The sequence below is a fragment of the Nelumbo nucifera genome, chromosome 2 (assembly GCF_055504915.1).
Source record: "Nelumbo nucifera cultivar China Antique chromosome 2, China Antique-T2T, whole genome shotgun sequence".
NCBI classification, from domain to species: Eukaryota; Viridiplantae; Streptophyta; class Magnoliopsida; order Proteales; family Nelumbonaceae; genus Nelumbo; species Nelumbo nucifera.
In genome coordinates, this window is record NC_142650.1 from 30,758,073 (window position 1) to 30,774,850 (window position 16,778).

Here is a 16,778-nt window from a genome sequence, read left to right on the forward strand (position 1 = left end):
AGGAAAACAAAAGTAAATTCCACAAAAACAAATTCAAATGAATAGTACTGTAAGCTAATTTTAGTTCCACTAACCCAAAGATAGACTACACAAATTTTCCATAACAAATCCTAAAAGTGGGTATTCCATAGACCAGCCAAAGGTGATTGGAGTTTTCAAGTGAAATATCTAATAAATCCAACATCCCATGAAAAACATAATCTACAGAAAAAGAGGGTTTATAACCATGTCATATCTGCCTCCATTGCAGCCAATAAAGTTGGCTTCAGCCCACTCATCCAGCTTCTATGTTGGACACATGACCTGATTTAAAACTTCTACCATTAAATAGAAATGACATCTCTTCTAGGCAATTTAAGCAGGCCTAATTTAACAAATAAGCTGTGTGTTCAAAGAGTGGAGATGGCAAAAGAAACTAACAGTGGTCTGTAACTATGATTCGATGAATTTCTGTGAGTAATGACTGCAAACTGCTCTTCCAACAAGTTAAAATTTGAAAGAATATGATATGATAGATGGTCTGCAACTCAGTAAATGTGATTCATGTTAGAGATTTTGATGAGAATGGTTGACCACAGGCCTACCATGTCTACCATAATGGCCCTAGTTGTTTTTATTGTACATGGATCACTTTTGTCCATGTGGTTTGTATGTTTTCATATTAGCTAATATAAAGAGCACCCACATGGCTCTTTCTCTATATTTGTTGTATTCCCTCATCCCTTTACCTTTTTTAATTCTTGTGAATTTTATGGGAAACTAATAAATAAGCAGATAACCAAACTCTAGTCTTACCTTGGAAATATTACAATATAATCTCAGTGGAGATGTTAATGATGAGGTGCATCTGGTTACATCGTTTACTTTGTATTCATGGCCATGTGGCAGCTGAAAAAGGCATGATTGGTGATTGAATTCTTCAGTGGGGCCAGCTGGGTTTGTTATAAATAGATGATTGAATCCTAATGAGCCTATTAGGCAGTTAATTTGGAGATGGCTTGTTTGCTTGTCAGTGCAAAATTGGACCTACCCATGGAGAAAGAAAGAATGATTCTAACTGCATCAAATATTTCCCAAGGTTAGCCATTTTCCCTTCTTTGGATAAAATCAGATGCCCCACGGGCTCATACTTAAAAGAGAGAAATCAAGGCTAGGGCAGTCTACCTACCATGTGGCTCCCATTTTTTCTGCCCCCATGTCTAGCCATAGAATTACGCATCAAGGCTAGAGCAGATTGTCAGAAACAACTTCTATATTCTCATGAGAACAACAGTTGTAGTTGAATGGGTCCAACATGAGAGATTAACCATTTATTCAGTTACCGGAGAAAAGAATATAAGAGGCTAATACTATCCACCTCATGGAGAGACAATAATATTCTCATGTAGATGAACAGATAACTAAGGCATTTCAACAAACACTATTGTTACAGAACGGCAACCACGGAAGAGCTTCCTAACAAGTTTAACACATAATGCTCGATAATTGTCTTGACTACTCCAACATAAAGAACCAGTAAAGAAAACAATAACACAAATAAAATTGATCATACTATGCTGCACTTACTGATTTAAAGGACGGGATTATATATGTCTACACTCGAAAGTGGTGGTCTGGAAAACGGGGGAGGAAGGAAAAAAAAAAAAAAGGAATGAGAAAGAAGAAGAAGAAGAAGAAGAAGAAGAAGAAGAAGAAGAAGAAGAAAGAAGAAGAAGAAGAGGAAGAGGAAGAGGAAGAAGAGGAGGAAGAGGAAGAAGGAAAGAGAGAGAAACCACCGCTGCCGTGTTGTTTCAGTGGCAACAGTGGCAGAGGGAAAGAAGGCGAGGGGAAAGGGAGGGAGAATGGAGAGGAGAGAGAAATTGCCGATGACTAATGGTGACTTACCTCGCCGGAGTGTGGTTCTTCGGCCGTTGGAGGACGGGGTACCAGGAGAAGAAGAAGGAAAGAGAGAGAAACCACCGCTGCCGTGTTGTTTCAGTGGCAACAGTGGCAGAGGGAAAGAAGACGAGGGAGGAAGGGAGGGAGAATGGAGAGGAGAGAGACGAAACTCTCTATCATATCATGGTTGTTTGTCCATTTGCTCAGGCAGTTTGGCTGCAAGGAAACATACGATTTAATCCTCAGATATATCCAGAAGGAACTTTTGAAGAAACAATAAACAGATGGCAAGATAATTTGGCAGTGGACAAAAAAAAACTAAATTCGGTATGCTGAAGAAATGGATTATATTTGCGAAATTTACATGGGAGGAATGCAGCAATTACATTTTCAGAGGGGTACAACCTGATCCAACTCGTGTGCAGCATTGGAGCCTTCAATTCTTACAAGTAATGAGGAGGTGGTGCAGATAGGTAAAATCAGTGCAGGTGAAAGTATGCAATTCATCTAAATATCTGTGAAAATGATATTTTCTCTATGCTTACTGATGGATCATTTATTACTAAAGATGAGGCAGCCGTTCGTTATGTTATATTTTCTCCTACTGATGTCTTTGTTGTAGCAGTAGGAACAAACTACAAGGTTCAGACTGCTGTCCACACTGAACGGTGGGCTATTATCTATATGTTAAGGCATCTCTTGATCTTGGAATCAGCAAAGTTGGAGTTTATATGGATGCTCAAGCAGCTCAACATATTGTAAATAGTTTAACAAAGATGAATAGCCGGTTAAACTGGGATGACCAAGGTCCATTTGATGGAGTTAGTTCAGTCTTTTGCTTCTGTAAAGTAATATATGTATCAAGAGTAAAGAATCAAGTAGTTCATGCAATAGCTAACAGAGCTAGAACAGTCAAGGGAGATTTGAACCTCCAGAATGGATGAGAAGTCTTTTTTGCACTCTTCCAATTTAGGAGATACAATGTAGCTATTTTATAACTGAATGAAGTTCTTTGGTTGTTTGTGTGCCAAAAAAGAAAAAAGAAACATCCATATTCTTCATTTCAATATATCCAAAATAAGTTGAGTAAAGCATAAATGGCAAAATTGATCAAGGACAAAATTCAAATATTAACCATTGGCAAACAAATGACTAGAAAATGTATAAGCATGTAAAATATGGATGCAGAAGATTTTTTTTTCATCATATCACACTCATGGGATGAATTTCAGCAAGGGTGGCTGAAGCAATAAATTCATCTCTTCAAGAGATCCTGGTGACACATAGAAATGTATTTCATGATGATATATGGCAATTCCATTTCCACATTAGATTTGAGATGTCTGACTGAAAATGATTTGTGAACTAGGCTTAGGCCAAAAATGTTTTAGAAGGCATGGGAGGCATATGCCCCAAAAATGCCCTGAAATGCATGCCAGAGGTGTTGAGGCCTCTGAGGCATATGCCTCATACAAAAAGTAAGAAAATAATAAAAAGGAAAGGAAAGGGAAGGAAAGGGAAAGAAAAAGAAAGAAAGAAACAAAAGGAAAGGGGAGGGAAGACATCATAGTTTTTAAAGGCTTAAGCCTTGAGGCGAGGTACAAGGCTTAAGCCTTTGTCAGGATGAGGAGTAAGCCTCGAGCCTCAAGGCGTGAGGTGTAAAAAGGCGTAAGCCTCAAGTATCAATGATTATTTAGTGATTTAATGTAAAAAATATATATTTGATGCATTTTTTAGTTCAAAATATATGGAAGAAGCACTTCAATAATTATGAGTAAAAAAAAAATTTAAAAGAAAAATCAATTGGGGAAATCAACTTCTATTAGTTTCTCTTAGTGTTATAAGATAGTTCAATGCAAAATGGGCCAATCAAGTTCTTAGTTTCTCTTGGATATATCAAGTTGTTTTTCTTATTATTCTAATTCTAATATCATTCAAGGTTTGTTATTTTTTTTCATTTCTTTTCCTAATGGATTTATTTTCTTTTTATTGATTTTTTTTTTGTATAAACCAAATTAACTAAGTTATTTTCTTTCTTCTGAACTATTGAATGGCCATGAATTTAATATCCAATCATATGGATGATTCTTCGTATGTTTCCTTTCTTCCAATTTGGTCATTTTAATTATTTTAGAACTTTGCATTTTAAACATGAAATGTAAAATGTTTATAATTGTTAGTTGATTCATTATTATTTTATTTAATGCATAACGACTGAAACTTCTTGCTTATAAACTTTTAGTTTATGGATATTTATATCTTCTATCATTCTAACTTAGTATATTATATGGAATTTTTATTGATTTATAAACTTTAATTAATTTTATTCTTAAGATTTGATTTTTACACCTCGCAATGCCTTGAGGCTTATGCCTCACCTTTTTGGGCCATTACGCCTCAATTACGCATTTAGCCTTTTAAAACCTTGGAACTTGGAAGACATATTTAATAAAGAAAAGGGACCCCCCTCTCCCCCTTCCCCCCAAACTTGAGTGTTATGCATCTTCATTCTTCTTAATACAAGTTAGTAAAAAGGAAATGAGAAAAACAAAATGAACCTTCTCCTCCTCTCAAGGAGGCTTACACCTCTTGTGTTATGAACTACACCTTCATGCTTCCAAGGTGGTGGAACACCTTGCGTCACCCCTCTATGTTTTAAAACGTTGGGCCAAAAATGACTGTTTGGAATTAGTTTTTATATTAGACATTGGTTGGTTTCTGGAAATTAGCAAGGAAAAGATCATGGCTCAAGAGATTAAAGTCTTGTAATTATTCTTGGGCCTTTGAACTAGCTTGAAATTTTATTTGTATATGTAGAGGACACTGATGTGGGCCCCACAGCTATGGTCCCCATTGTGTTTGTAGGACAGTATGTGTAATTATTTGTTTCAGTCATGGTAGTGTCAGTTGGTGGTCAGTTTGTTATTTATTTCAGATTTTTATTTGTTTTATTTGTCATGCAAGTACTAAGGGCAGATCTGTCATTTTCCCTATGTACTAAACATAACCTATAAATACTAAGAGAGTGGTGGCGACAAATCATTCTGAATCTGTCCCTTCTTTCAACCTTTGTTTCTCCAGTTCTTCTCCTCTCTTTTCTTCCTTTCTATTTCTTTTCTTCTACTTTTCCTAATTTGAAATCTATTAGGGTTCAAGGCTGATTGTAGTCTTGATCGTCTACTTGGTATCAGAGCCTATCTATCTAAGGTTTCTCATGTGAGTCTAGTCCAGCCGACCACATGAGAATTATCTAGGGCTGGAAGTTTATGAAGAAGTATACGTTGGCTGATTCTTGGAGGTTACCAGAAGAGGTTCACAGCTGTTGAAGACTTGCCACGACTTGCAGAGTGTTGGTAATCAGGAAGAATCAGAGAAGGCTAGGGTTCAGGCAACCTTGGAATGTAACGAACAACATTCTTTGGGTAAGTCTTATTTATTTTCTAGAGACTGCTATCAGTCAAGATAGGTTGGACCTATCTAGAAGGAGCGGCCGAACTGTTTTAGGGTTTTCTCTCTGTTCTAGGGTTTGACATTAACCTTGCGGCAAACCTTTCTGTTGAGCTGAACTCTTGTTATCCTCTTGGAAAGTGATTGTTTTAGGGTTTTCTCCCAGAGGTGATCAGTTTTAGGGTTCCATCTCGTTCTTCTTGAGTTCCTAATGACCGAAGCAAGGTCCAAAGAATGGACAGTTGGCACCATAAAGGGTGCAACACAGTATCTTTATTGGCCGTTGTTGTCTCTTTTTTCAAATTGGCCCATTGTGGCTCACTTCATACTGGCTTAAGAAGCCAGCCCATCGAGACATTTGGGTTGACCCATAAAGGTCTCCATTAAAGTCTTTATTGGCCTGTTGTGGCCCATTTCGTATTGACTTGAAAAGCCAATCCATCAAGGCATTTTGATTGACCCATTGAGGTATTCTCTCTCTTTTTTTTTATTCTCCAACACTAGAACAAAATTACTGTCAAAATTTCCATCAATGCAACATAATCAAACAAAGGTCTAAGCACCCAAAAAAAACATTGTCTAATAAGGCGGACATTGTATTTGTCTCAACAAAAACGATAACATAAAAATTTTGGTATTAAGTTAATCATCAATATCCAGAACATATAAAGATGGAACACCCAAGTATTGGTTGCCCTAGTGTAAATCTGCTGACTTGCGTGGGCAGATACCATCCTAATAAGACCTCTTGCCATCAATTCCCTGATAGCCTTCCGTGCAAGTGATCCATTGATCCTCAATCTGTCCGACAGAATGGAAGGGGTGATGAGCTTGTATTTGGGTGCTTCGGAGAGAAGTTTGTCATAGGTGGCCTGATCAAACAACACCATATTGTTCACCTTCTCCTTCTGCTTTCCCTTGCTCCACTTCTTCTTCTTCTTCTGTTTACCGCCTCCAAATTTAGCGGGCTTAGAAGATGGAGGGGGAGCCTTTTCCTTCTTTGGCACCATCCGATTTGAAGTTGTGAAGAGTTTCTGAAGAGGAACAGAGCCCACTGCTTGTTAATTGGTTATACTTGCGTGGTTAATTGGTGACAAACATTCTTGGAAAAATGTTTGCAATTATGACAGTGGAAAATGGTTTTCCTGAACTCCAGAAAGATTAGGAAATAATTGACAATTCAGATTATTAAACCATCTAATTGTGCTGAACTGCTGGTTTGAGGTTCAGGAAATGTCTAAATGTGGCACATCCAGTTGTATGCTGTTTTCTGAGACTATAAACTTGTAAAGTTAGCAATCAAGTTTAAAGGCACATTATCCAGAGTATGCACATCCCCTCTGCAGTGTGGACATGTTGAAACAAGATGGGTAGAATACTTCATCTGGGAAGAGACACCTGTCTCTGGTTTTTAAAGGGATCCCGTCTCATCCGGCCTAGACTATTCTGCGCTTCCGTGACCAAGAACAATGGCACAAGCAGCAACAGCAGCATCAATAGCAACAACAGTTCAATAAGAGATTGTGATGCATATCGTGAATTGGAAAAACTCGATTTCATGACTGCTGCTAAGATTCTTTTCACCACTCCTCCTAAGAAGAAGAAATTTGGGTAATTAACCCTTTGACATGACCTCTCTTATTTTATTTCTTTTCAACCTTTCTCTTTTAGCTTTCTATTTTGCTTAATTTAGTTCTTCATTTTATTAGGGTTTATAGTTTGTTCAGATCAAATAAATGAGTAAAAGTTACAAAGATCCAAAGAGCGGGTTCTGGGGGACAAGGCTGAGAGAAAGGAATATGGAAATTATTCAGTCATAGAAAATATTACTGTAGAAATTTAGGTTTAAGTGATCAAGAAAGCCGATTCAATCTTTACCAACTAGTAAGTATAGGACTTTCCTTGATCATGGTAATTCAACCAGGTAAAAGGTACATCAATTCTGGCATGAACAGTAGCTGCATTTTAATGTCGACTATAGAAAAGGAAGTTCCAGTTTGGGATGTTATAATATCCTGGTTTCTATGAAAGGCCTGGATTTGATTGATAAAATTATTAGATGTTTTGATAGAGTTATAAACATGATCAAATAATTCACAATTGGTGTTCTTGACTTGGGCAGCCATGTTCTATGCTTTTTTTTTTTTTTTTGATAAATTGTTCTATGCTTAAGTTTCTTTGATAAATTTACTCACCATATAGCTTTAAAGGAGTGGAAAGATGTATTTCAGTATTTGATGTGGAAGAGACACAATATAATGTGTTGATAAAATTTTCCATTGGGTAATGGCCTTTATAAATGTCAGAATAAAATATGTTAATCTAGTAAATTAATCACTTTGTTACGTGATACAGTCTTTACCCATCCTACACAATTTACATTTTAAACATTCTTTGTTTATGTTTTTATGTATTTGAGTGTTTCTTTTAGCTCTTGGTTTACATTTTGTATATACCTTTTCCATATATTACAAGGATTAGGAAGTTGTGGGGCGTGGAACAGGCAGAATAAAACATGTTAATAACAAATACATACTAACATGCTACACCTGTGAGATGCACCAATTTACAAAGGGTAATAGAGCTTGGGTTGCATTGTTTTCAAAGCGCCCAGGTGATGGTAGGCGATAGGGGGGCACCTAGTTGACTAGTTAATGACTTTTTTATAGTAAAAGACATAAATTGTAGGGTAACTCCCTAGGTCTCATAGTAATCAGCAGAAATATTTAACTAATAATTACCATAATGCTTATCAAATAAGTATAGATCTCATATCAAAACATAGAAAGTCGCATAATTTTGAGAAGAAAAAGAAGAAAGAAAAGAAAACCTAGAAAAAATAAGAATGCAACTAGGAAAATGGTTGTGGAGATTGCCAAATGATAGGGACAAACTGTGGGCAAAGGTAATCATTAGCATTCATGGACTTCTGACGAAAGGCTGGGATTTTGGAGTGCAGAATAGGGCAACAAGAGCTTTTCCTTGGAAATCCATTCATGACATTCTTTTATTTTTTCTGCCTCTTATCAGGTATAATCTTGGCATTGGGAACTATGTTAAATTTTGGGAACATGTTTGGTTGGGTAATTCACCTTTGAAGGAACAATTTCCATCCTTATTTGCCTTGTCAAACCGTATGGTGAACACATTTCCTCTTTCTTGACTCATTCCAGCTCTAGGTCTAGACTTGATTAAGACTTGGGTTTTAGAAGAGGCCTTCGTGAATTGCTGAAACTTCTTTCTTCTTATTTCTCTTTCTCTCTTTTCTTCTTTTCTTGCATTATCTGAATTACTGTAGGTGTAATTTTCAACTTGGTATTAGAGCGGGTTCTCACTTTCGACTTTTTTTCTCCTTTCTTTGCCCATACATAGTGTGTGTGGAGAACTGATCAGTTGATTAATCAGCTACTTATGCAGCCCAGTTAGAAAGGTTTTTGGAGAGTTTTGTGGAGGCTTTTCATCCTTAGTTGAAGCCTAGGCTAGGTTCTTGGAGATTTTTCTCGAAAACCCTAGATAACTAGAGAAACCTTGTTACAGGTTGTAGAGACAGTTTGAACCAGGCGCTTGGGGATTAGAGGTAAGCCTTTTGATTTCTATTAGCGGCGGTTTTGGTTGGATTGAATCCTGGAACCTCTGGAAGGGGTGGTTGAAGTTTCTCTCTTTCTCTCCATCTTGCAGTACCCTATGAAACCCTAATTTTGAGGGGTTGAAAGGTTATTCTTTGCTTAGAACAGTAATTCTAGCCTAGTAAATCCCTAATTTGATTTTCATTTGCATCCATTTACTCAATGGAGCAAATTGGAGGAGAAGACCAAATATTCGACATATTCTGGGTTTGGACATGGGGGGTCAGTGGAGAATCCTTTTGGGGCTATGACTACTAGGGGTGTTCAAATTCGGTTGATAAACCGAAAATCGAACTGAACCAAACCGAATAAGCTAATTCAATTTGGTTAATTCGGCTATGATTCGGTTTAGTTTTTATTTTCTAAAAAAATCTGTTTTTGGTTTTGGTTTGGTTTGACTAAAATTTTCAATTGAACCAAACCGAAAACCGAATTAATGCTGTTATTTAGTTAAGTATATTAAACATTAATGTTTTATTTAATACTTTATGCTAATTAATTATTATAATTCCCAATGAACAATTAATAATAGTTAATTAAAGCCTAGACTCATTATTAATTGCTTGTTCGTCATTAATTGTTCATTAATCATTAATTATTTTTGAAAATGGCCAATTTGCCAATTCCCCATTGGCATAGGGCTTTTGGCCTATTGTAGCTTTTAATTAATAATAGCTAATTAATTAAAACCATTGGGCTTTGGGGTCATTTTAATTTTTAATTAATAATAGTTAATAGTTAATTAATTAAAACCATTGGGTTTTGGGGCCATTTTAACTTTTCATTAATAATACTTATTAAATGCTTGCCATTTATGTGGAACCAGGGTCCAACCGAACCGAAAACCGAACCAAACTCGGTTAGGGCCGGTTCGGTTCGGTTAGAGGAAAAGGTAAAATCGAATAGTTAGGCCCTCAGTTTGAACCGAATCGAATCGACCGATTGTACACCCCTAGTGACTACTGTGAAGCTAGATGGGACCAATTATTTAGCTTGGTCTCAATCTATTAAGATACATGTGTGTAGTAGAGGAAAATGGGGTTATATTACTAGGAGCAAGAAGAAACTGGAGGAGGATGGTCCTACTTATGAAAGGTGGATGCAGGAAAAATACATAGTAGTGGGTTGGCTAGTGAATTGTATGCAACCACACATTAGTCAACATTTCCTGTAGATGGAAATTGCAAAAGAAGTGTGGGATAGTGTCACAGAGACCTATTCCCAAAAGCTTAATGTTGTTCGAGCCTACAAATTGAAGCATGATGTGAATAATCTTAGACAGGGGGAGAAGCCCTTAGCAGTCTACTTCTCTGTGCTGAAATCTCTTTGGCAAGAGATTGATCTGATGGAGATTGTTGTTTGGGGTTGCACAAAGGATGCATAAACATATAGGAGGTTGGTGGAGAGAAATCAAGTCTTTGAGTTCCTCACCGGACTCAACTCGGAGTATGATATTGTGAGGTAGAATGTTTTAGCAAAGGATGAGGTGACTTTGTCTCAAGCATATGCTATGGTGAGCAGTGAGGAGAGCAGAAGACAAGTTTAGTCTGTTGGGCCGTAGGTTGATCACTATGCTAATGCTGGGATGAGGCGGAAGGTTAGCATTGGAAAGAAAGATGTTATCTGTGAATACTGCAAGAAGCCTAAACACACTAAAGACACATGTTGGAAACTGCATCCAGAGCTCATTTATGCCAGATTCAAAAAAGAAAATGGTGGAAATGCAAATGTAGCCACCTCTTCACAAGGTGAATAAGGACAGGGTGGAGAGAAGTCAGTGGGAGAACAGCTTGCAACCGCTAGGGCTGAATATGAGAAGTATGGCTGAATCATTAGTCACTTGGAGTCCACTGCTACAACTCTTTCAGAAGCTGTTCCTTCCTCTGCATTTGCTCACTAAGGTATTCGTGCCACTACACATCATGCTTCTGTCTTAGGTACTCATTAAACCCCTTGGATAATTGATTTTGGTTCTTTTGACCATATGACCAATGTTTCATAGTTATTCACCTCTTACCAACTTCTTTCTGGCCAAGATAAGATATCCCTTGCTGATGGCTCCCTAGCCCCTATCTTGGGAAAGGGAGACATTAAGACCTCTAATGCCTTGACCTTATCATCTATTCTTCATGTACCTAAACTTAATACCAATTTTCTTTCAGTTAGTAATTTGACTAAATCTCTAAATTGCAGTGTGACCTTTTTTTCCTTCATATTGTGTTTTTTCAGGACATGGAATCTAAAATGGTGATTGGGAGTGGCCATGAAGCGAATGGGATCTATCTGTTAGACATGCCTGAGCAGAGCTAAGTACAACCTAAGAGAACTGCATTTGTTTTAGAGTCCACTAGTTGTATTATGTTTTGTCGTAGTCGTTTGGGTCATTTGTTCTTTTTGAAAGAATGGTAGGATCCATCTAATGGACGCCAAAAGGTTGCGGAATGGGTGGGCGAATTTCAAAAATTTTCCTACCTTCTCCCAACTGGGAATCGCATTCCCTAAATTTAGAATACAATATTCAAGGATTTTACTTGAACCATAATCGAACCAGATCTTAACCAAAAGAAAAAAGGGAGGATTATACCTGATCCGGAGAAACAGTATCTCCCAAAGTTGGTGTTCACGCCCAAAGAAGACACCAAGAACCGATCCTGCTGAAGATGACACAACTGTGGATGGAACGGAACTAGCAGGGTGCGTCCTACACACTGGATCCTTCGCAAAAACCCTCTAGAAACTCTGAACACCGAATCTTTTTCAATCTTTCTTGCAAGACTGATGTCAAGAATTGATTTCTTGATTCCCTTATTGCTGCAAAGATCAAATCTTGCAAGAGGGAATGGCGACGACTGGAGGAGAACTCCTGGGACGAAGATGGCTGAACTGCTTCTCTTCTTTCTGGAGTCTGTATGAGATCTTATCTCAATTCGCAGGGAGTTTTCTTTTTTCAAAAAAACTTGGTTTGAAATTTGATATATTTCTCTTGGATTTCTCTTCCTTTCTTCTTGATTAAGAAACCTCCTAATTAGGAGTTATCCCAATCCAAATCTGAATTTGGATAGGGGATTATCTTAATCCTATCTGCAGATTAAGTTAACTTACTCCTGATCTTATCAGGAGGTTACCAGATTCAAATCTAATTTGAATTTGGTCTCTTGGAGTGGATAAGGTTAAAGGCCCAATCCTTTTACTAACATTAATCTCAGATTCGCCCCATAAATGGGTGATCATATCAGCCCAGCTCGAAATGGGCTTTTGGCCCATTAAGTGTTCAGTGTTTAACTAGTTTTCAATCTGCTGCCCAGTTGGGCTTCTTTGTATGGCGTGGGACCCAAGCATTGATCTACACACCAGCCACATGGGTTCGGCCCAGCCTTTAATACAAGGCCCAGTCGAATTCACTGAAAAACTCAGTGAACCCCTGAGCCCATCACATGGACCCTATGGGCCCAACACTTACATTAAGTGGTCCCTGGGCCAAGCCATCTTATAAAAACCCAGGGACTGTGGGCAGGTGCAATATTAGCCCATCAGGTATTATCCTAAATGGTCTTACACTTAACCTCTCAGCCCTTAATGATCAAGCATTTCTCGACAAGAGAGGACCTCTCCCTTAGCTACAAGGAACAGTGCCGCACTCTCCACTCACATGGATCCCGGGAATTAAAACCATTTGCAAACATTTCAAAACTGTACATATATATATATTAATTTTGCAAAACAAAATTCCAACGATTGAAATCAACTGCCGGCAGTTTGGTTTCCATCAGAGAGAGTGCATTCCCGATCATTACCCTTTGTCCGACAAAGGGGCTGATCCTGTCACTATGATCACCCACTCAGATGAATTCTCAGACTGTCCCAACATACCCAGGTTTTGATCCCCATCTAAGGATATCACTGATTGGCATATCAAAGACAGTCCGATCCGACACCTAGTGAAGTGTCATAATCGAGTCTAGGGGTCAGGTGTAACTTTCTAGTCTTGCCCATCTATCTCCAAGGTCCAGGGCAATACTGGAAATTTGGTCCGGTTCAAGGATTCGAGTAATCCCATACTGCATGTGCCTTGGGTCTTACCCTGGTGGCCGAGACAGGCCATCCCAACACTTGGTGGCACACCAGTATCAGCCTTGGCAGGATAAATCTCCCCAGACTTATCCAATGGCTGTGGACATTTAAAACTAACACGAGTCTCTATAAGTGTCCAGTTTTAGGGTCTTTACACAGAATTAAACCAAAGAACATGAATCAAACATGCACTTTATTTATTTCCACTAAATAACAAAAATACATCAAATCGGATTGAAGCTAAGGGCATACAAAACTGTCTAACATCTCCCACTTGCACTTAGGTCCAATCTGGTACAAGCCGGAGTCCCATACTTTCCACGTGTTTCTCAAACACCTTCTGTGTCAGTGGCTTAGTCAATGGGTCTGCCACATTATCCGCTAATGCTACCTTTTGAATTAGGATGCCCCCTCTACCAATGAACTCCTGCAGTATATGGTACTTCCTCTCGATGTGCTTTGACTTCGAGTGGGCCCGAGGCTCTTTAGCATGGGCGACCGCTCCATTGTTGTCGCACAACAGGATGGGTGATGTGCTGGACAGAATCGCTCCCAATTCGTGTACGAATTTCTTCATCCACAAGGCTTCCTTGGCAGCTTCACTTGCGGCAATGTACTCGACCTCGGTTGTGGAATTTGCAATGGACCCCTGTTTGCTGCTTTTCCAACAAACAACACACGATCCTATCGTGAAAACATACCCAGATGTAGACTTTCTATCATCTGGATCTAACTGGAAATCGGCATCGGTATACCCTAGAACTTGTAATGAACTACCATCGAATACCAGACAAAACTCTTTTGTCCTTCGAAGGTATTTAAGTATGTTCTTTATAGCAGTCCAATGCTCTTGCCTTGGGTTGGCCTGGAATCTGCTTACCACACTCACCGCCTGAGCAATGTCCGGGCGAGTGCACAGCATGGCATACATGATGCTCCCTATGACTGAGGCATAGGGAACATTTCTCATGCCCTCAATCTCCTCAGAAGTCTTGGGAGACATCTTCTTGGAGAGAGTGACTCCGTGCCTGAAAGGAGTGTTTCCTTTCTTGAAGTTCTCCATGCTATATCTTTTGACAATTTTGTCAATATAAGCAGCCTGGGATAATCCAATTATTTGCTTCGATCTATCTCTATAGAGTCGAAGACCCAGTATATATGAAGCTTCTCCAAGATCTTTCATGGAGAACTGCTGTGACAGCCATACCTTGACCGAAGTCAACATTCCTACATCATTCCCAATGAGTAGGATATCGTCCACGTACAACACCAAAAAGGTGATCTTATCCTCACTGGACTTCCTGTAAACATAGGGCTCATCCGGATTCTGCTCAAAGTCAAACGTTTTGACGGCAGAATCAAAACGGATGTTCCAACTCCTAGAAGCCTGCTTAAGTCCGTATATGGATCTATTGAGTTTACATACCATGTGTTCCTGACCAGCAGCAATGAAGCCTTGCGGCTGCTGCATGTAGATATCTTCACTAAGATTTCCATTCAGGAATGCGGTTTTGACATCCATCTGCCAAATCTCGTAGTCATGGTACGCTGCTACAGCTAGCAGGATCCTAATGGATTTAAGCATGGCCACGGGCAAAAAGTTTTCCTCATAATCGATGCTTTCTTTCTGAGTATACCCTTTCGCCACCAAACGAGCTTTGTAGGTCTCAATCCTGCCATCGGGGCCCTTCTTCCTCTTGTAGATCCATTTGCAACCAATTGCTTTTACCCCGGAGGGCGGATCTACTAGAGTCCAGACTCCATTGGTCTCCATCGAGTCCATCTCAGCTCTCATGGCCTCCACCCACTTTTGGGAATCTATGTCTAACATAGCTTACGAGATCTTCCTCACTAGTCAAGGCTTCCACCAGGTAACTATCCTGGTCATAACCATATCGGACTGGTGGTTTGGATACCCGGGTGGACCTTCTAGGTTGGTCACTACCTGGAACTTGTGGGACATCTCCCACTGCTCCTGAGCTCTCCTCATCAAGAACTATTTCCTGACGATGGGTGTCCAGGATGTATTCGGTTTCTAAGAATTGGGCGTTTTGACTGCAGAACACTTTCTGCTCACTTGGGTCATAGAATAGATAACCCACCAAATCTTTTGGGTAGCCTATAAATAGGCAACGACTGGTTTTGGATTCCAACTTGTCCGCACTTGTTCTTTTAACGTGTGCAGAACAACCCCAAACCTTCAAGTGTCTCACACTTGACTTCCTTCCGGTCCATAGTTCATATGGAGTTTTCGGAACTGATTTGGTTGGAACCCGATTCAGCACGTAGATAGCAGTCTCTAATGCATAGCCCCAAAAGGATGTGGGTAATTCTGAGTGTACGAGAAGTGACCGAACCATGTCCAACAAGGTCCTATTCCTCCTCTCTGAAACACCGTTGAGTTGAGGTGTGGCAGGAGGAGCTAATTGTGACACTATCCCGTTGACCTTTAAGTAGTCCCTGAATTCGTCAAAGAGATACTCGCCACCTCAATCTGATCGAAGGGCCTTAATTTTTCTCCCTAACTGTTTCTCGACTTCCTGTCTGAACTCTTCGAACTTTTCAAAGGATTCAGACTTATGTCTCATTAGGTATACGTAACCATATCGTGAAAAATCATCTGTAAAGGTGATGAAATACACGTGTTGATTTCGTGTCTAACACTCAGGGGACCACATACATCAGTATGTTTTAGGTCAAGTGTGCCTGCAGATCTTTCAGGCTTACTGTCAAATGGCCGCTTAGTCATCTTACCTTGTAGGCAAGGTTCATAAGTGGGAAGATTTTCTACGGTTAGAAAATCCAAAGGATCATCCTTTACCAGCCTTGTGATTCGGTCAACACCGATATGGCCAAGTCAATAATGCCAGAGGCACGTGGGATTTACTGTATCACGATTCTTTTTCTTGGGATTTTCGACCGACGTAGTTTCGATTAAGTTAGTTTCCAGAGTAGGATGTAGAACATAGAGACCGTTCTCCAGTTCCCCGCATGCGATGAATTTGTTATTCCTTTTAACAGTAATCATATTACTAAAATAAACAGTATATCCATCAGCACACAACTTAGAAACAGAAATTAAATTTCTTCTCAAGTTCTGTACATAAAGACAATCTTTAAGTACAGGCACTCCTTCTCTAAATACTAATTCTACGGTTCCTATTGCCGCAGCTGCAACACTTGCAGTCGTTCCCAAGAATAGTGTCACTTCGCCTTCACTCAATCTTCTGCTAACTTTGAACCCCTGTAGTGAGTTACACGCATGAGTTGAAGCCCTGGAGTCAACACACCAGGACACAGAAGTGACTAACATATTAGTTTCTATGACACAAGTTTCGATGTTACCTTTCTTAGATTCCAGGTAGGTAGGACAATTCCTCTTCCAGTGGCCGGTCTGCTTGCAGAAGTGACAGACATCAGATGCCTTGTTCTTCTTCTGCTTCTTGAGTTTGTTAGCTTTCTTCTGGGGCTTCTTTGCCTTTCTCTTTTTCTTGCCTGATTTGTTAGCTTCAGCAAGCATAACCACAGGCTCATCTTTCTTGAGTAGATCCTCGGCCCTCTACAACATATTGCCGAGTTCTTAGACGCTGACATTCAGCTTATTCATGTTGTAGTTCATTGTGAACGCATTGAAGGAAGAGGGCAAAGAATTTAGGATGGCATCCACTTGCGTGCCAAGATCTAGCCCGGATCCAAGGGCTTCGAGTTCGTTAATGTAGCCCATCATCCGAAGACAATGGTCATGAACTTTCTGCC

General features: G+C 39.4%; 1 protein-coding gene and 1 pseudogene across 3 annotated transcripts in view; one reads left to right on the top strand and one right to left on the bottom strand.

Annotated features, from left to right (window-relative positions):
- Positions 1-5,823: 5,823 nt before the first annotated feature.
- On the bottom strand, positions 5,824-6,335 carry LOC104603356 (small ribosomal subunit protein eS25 pseudogene; annotated as a pseudogene). The gene has a single exon (XR_016082521.1). The product of XR_016082521.1 is annotated as a small ribosomal subunit protein eS25 pseudogene (transcript).
- A 351-nt stretch (positions 6,336-6,686) lies between these two features.
- Positions 6,687-16,778, top strand: part of LOC104603355 (uncharacterized) — a 53,836-nt gene continuing 43,744 nt past the window's right edge. For both annotated transcript variants that reach the window (XM_088898099.1, XM_010267371.3), the window contains exon 1: positions 6,687-6,936. In XM_088898099.1, the coding sequence (XP_088754225.1) occupies positions 6,692-6,936 (245 nt within the window). In that variant the 5' untranslated portion in view covers positions 6,687-6,691. The remainder of the gene's footprint in view (positions 6,937-16,778) is intronic.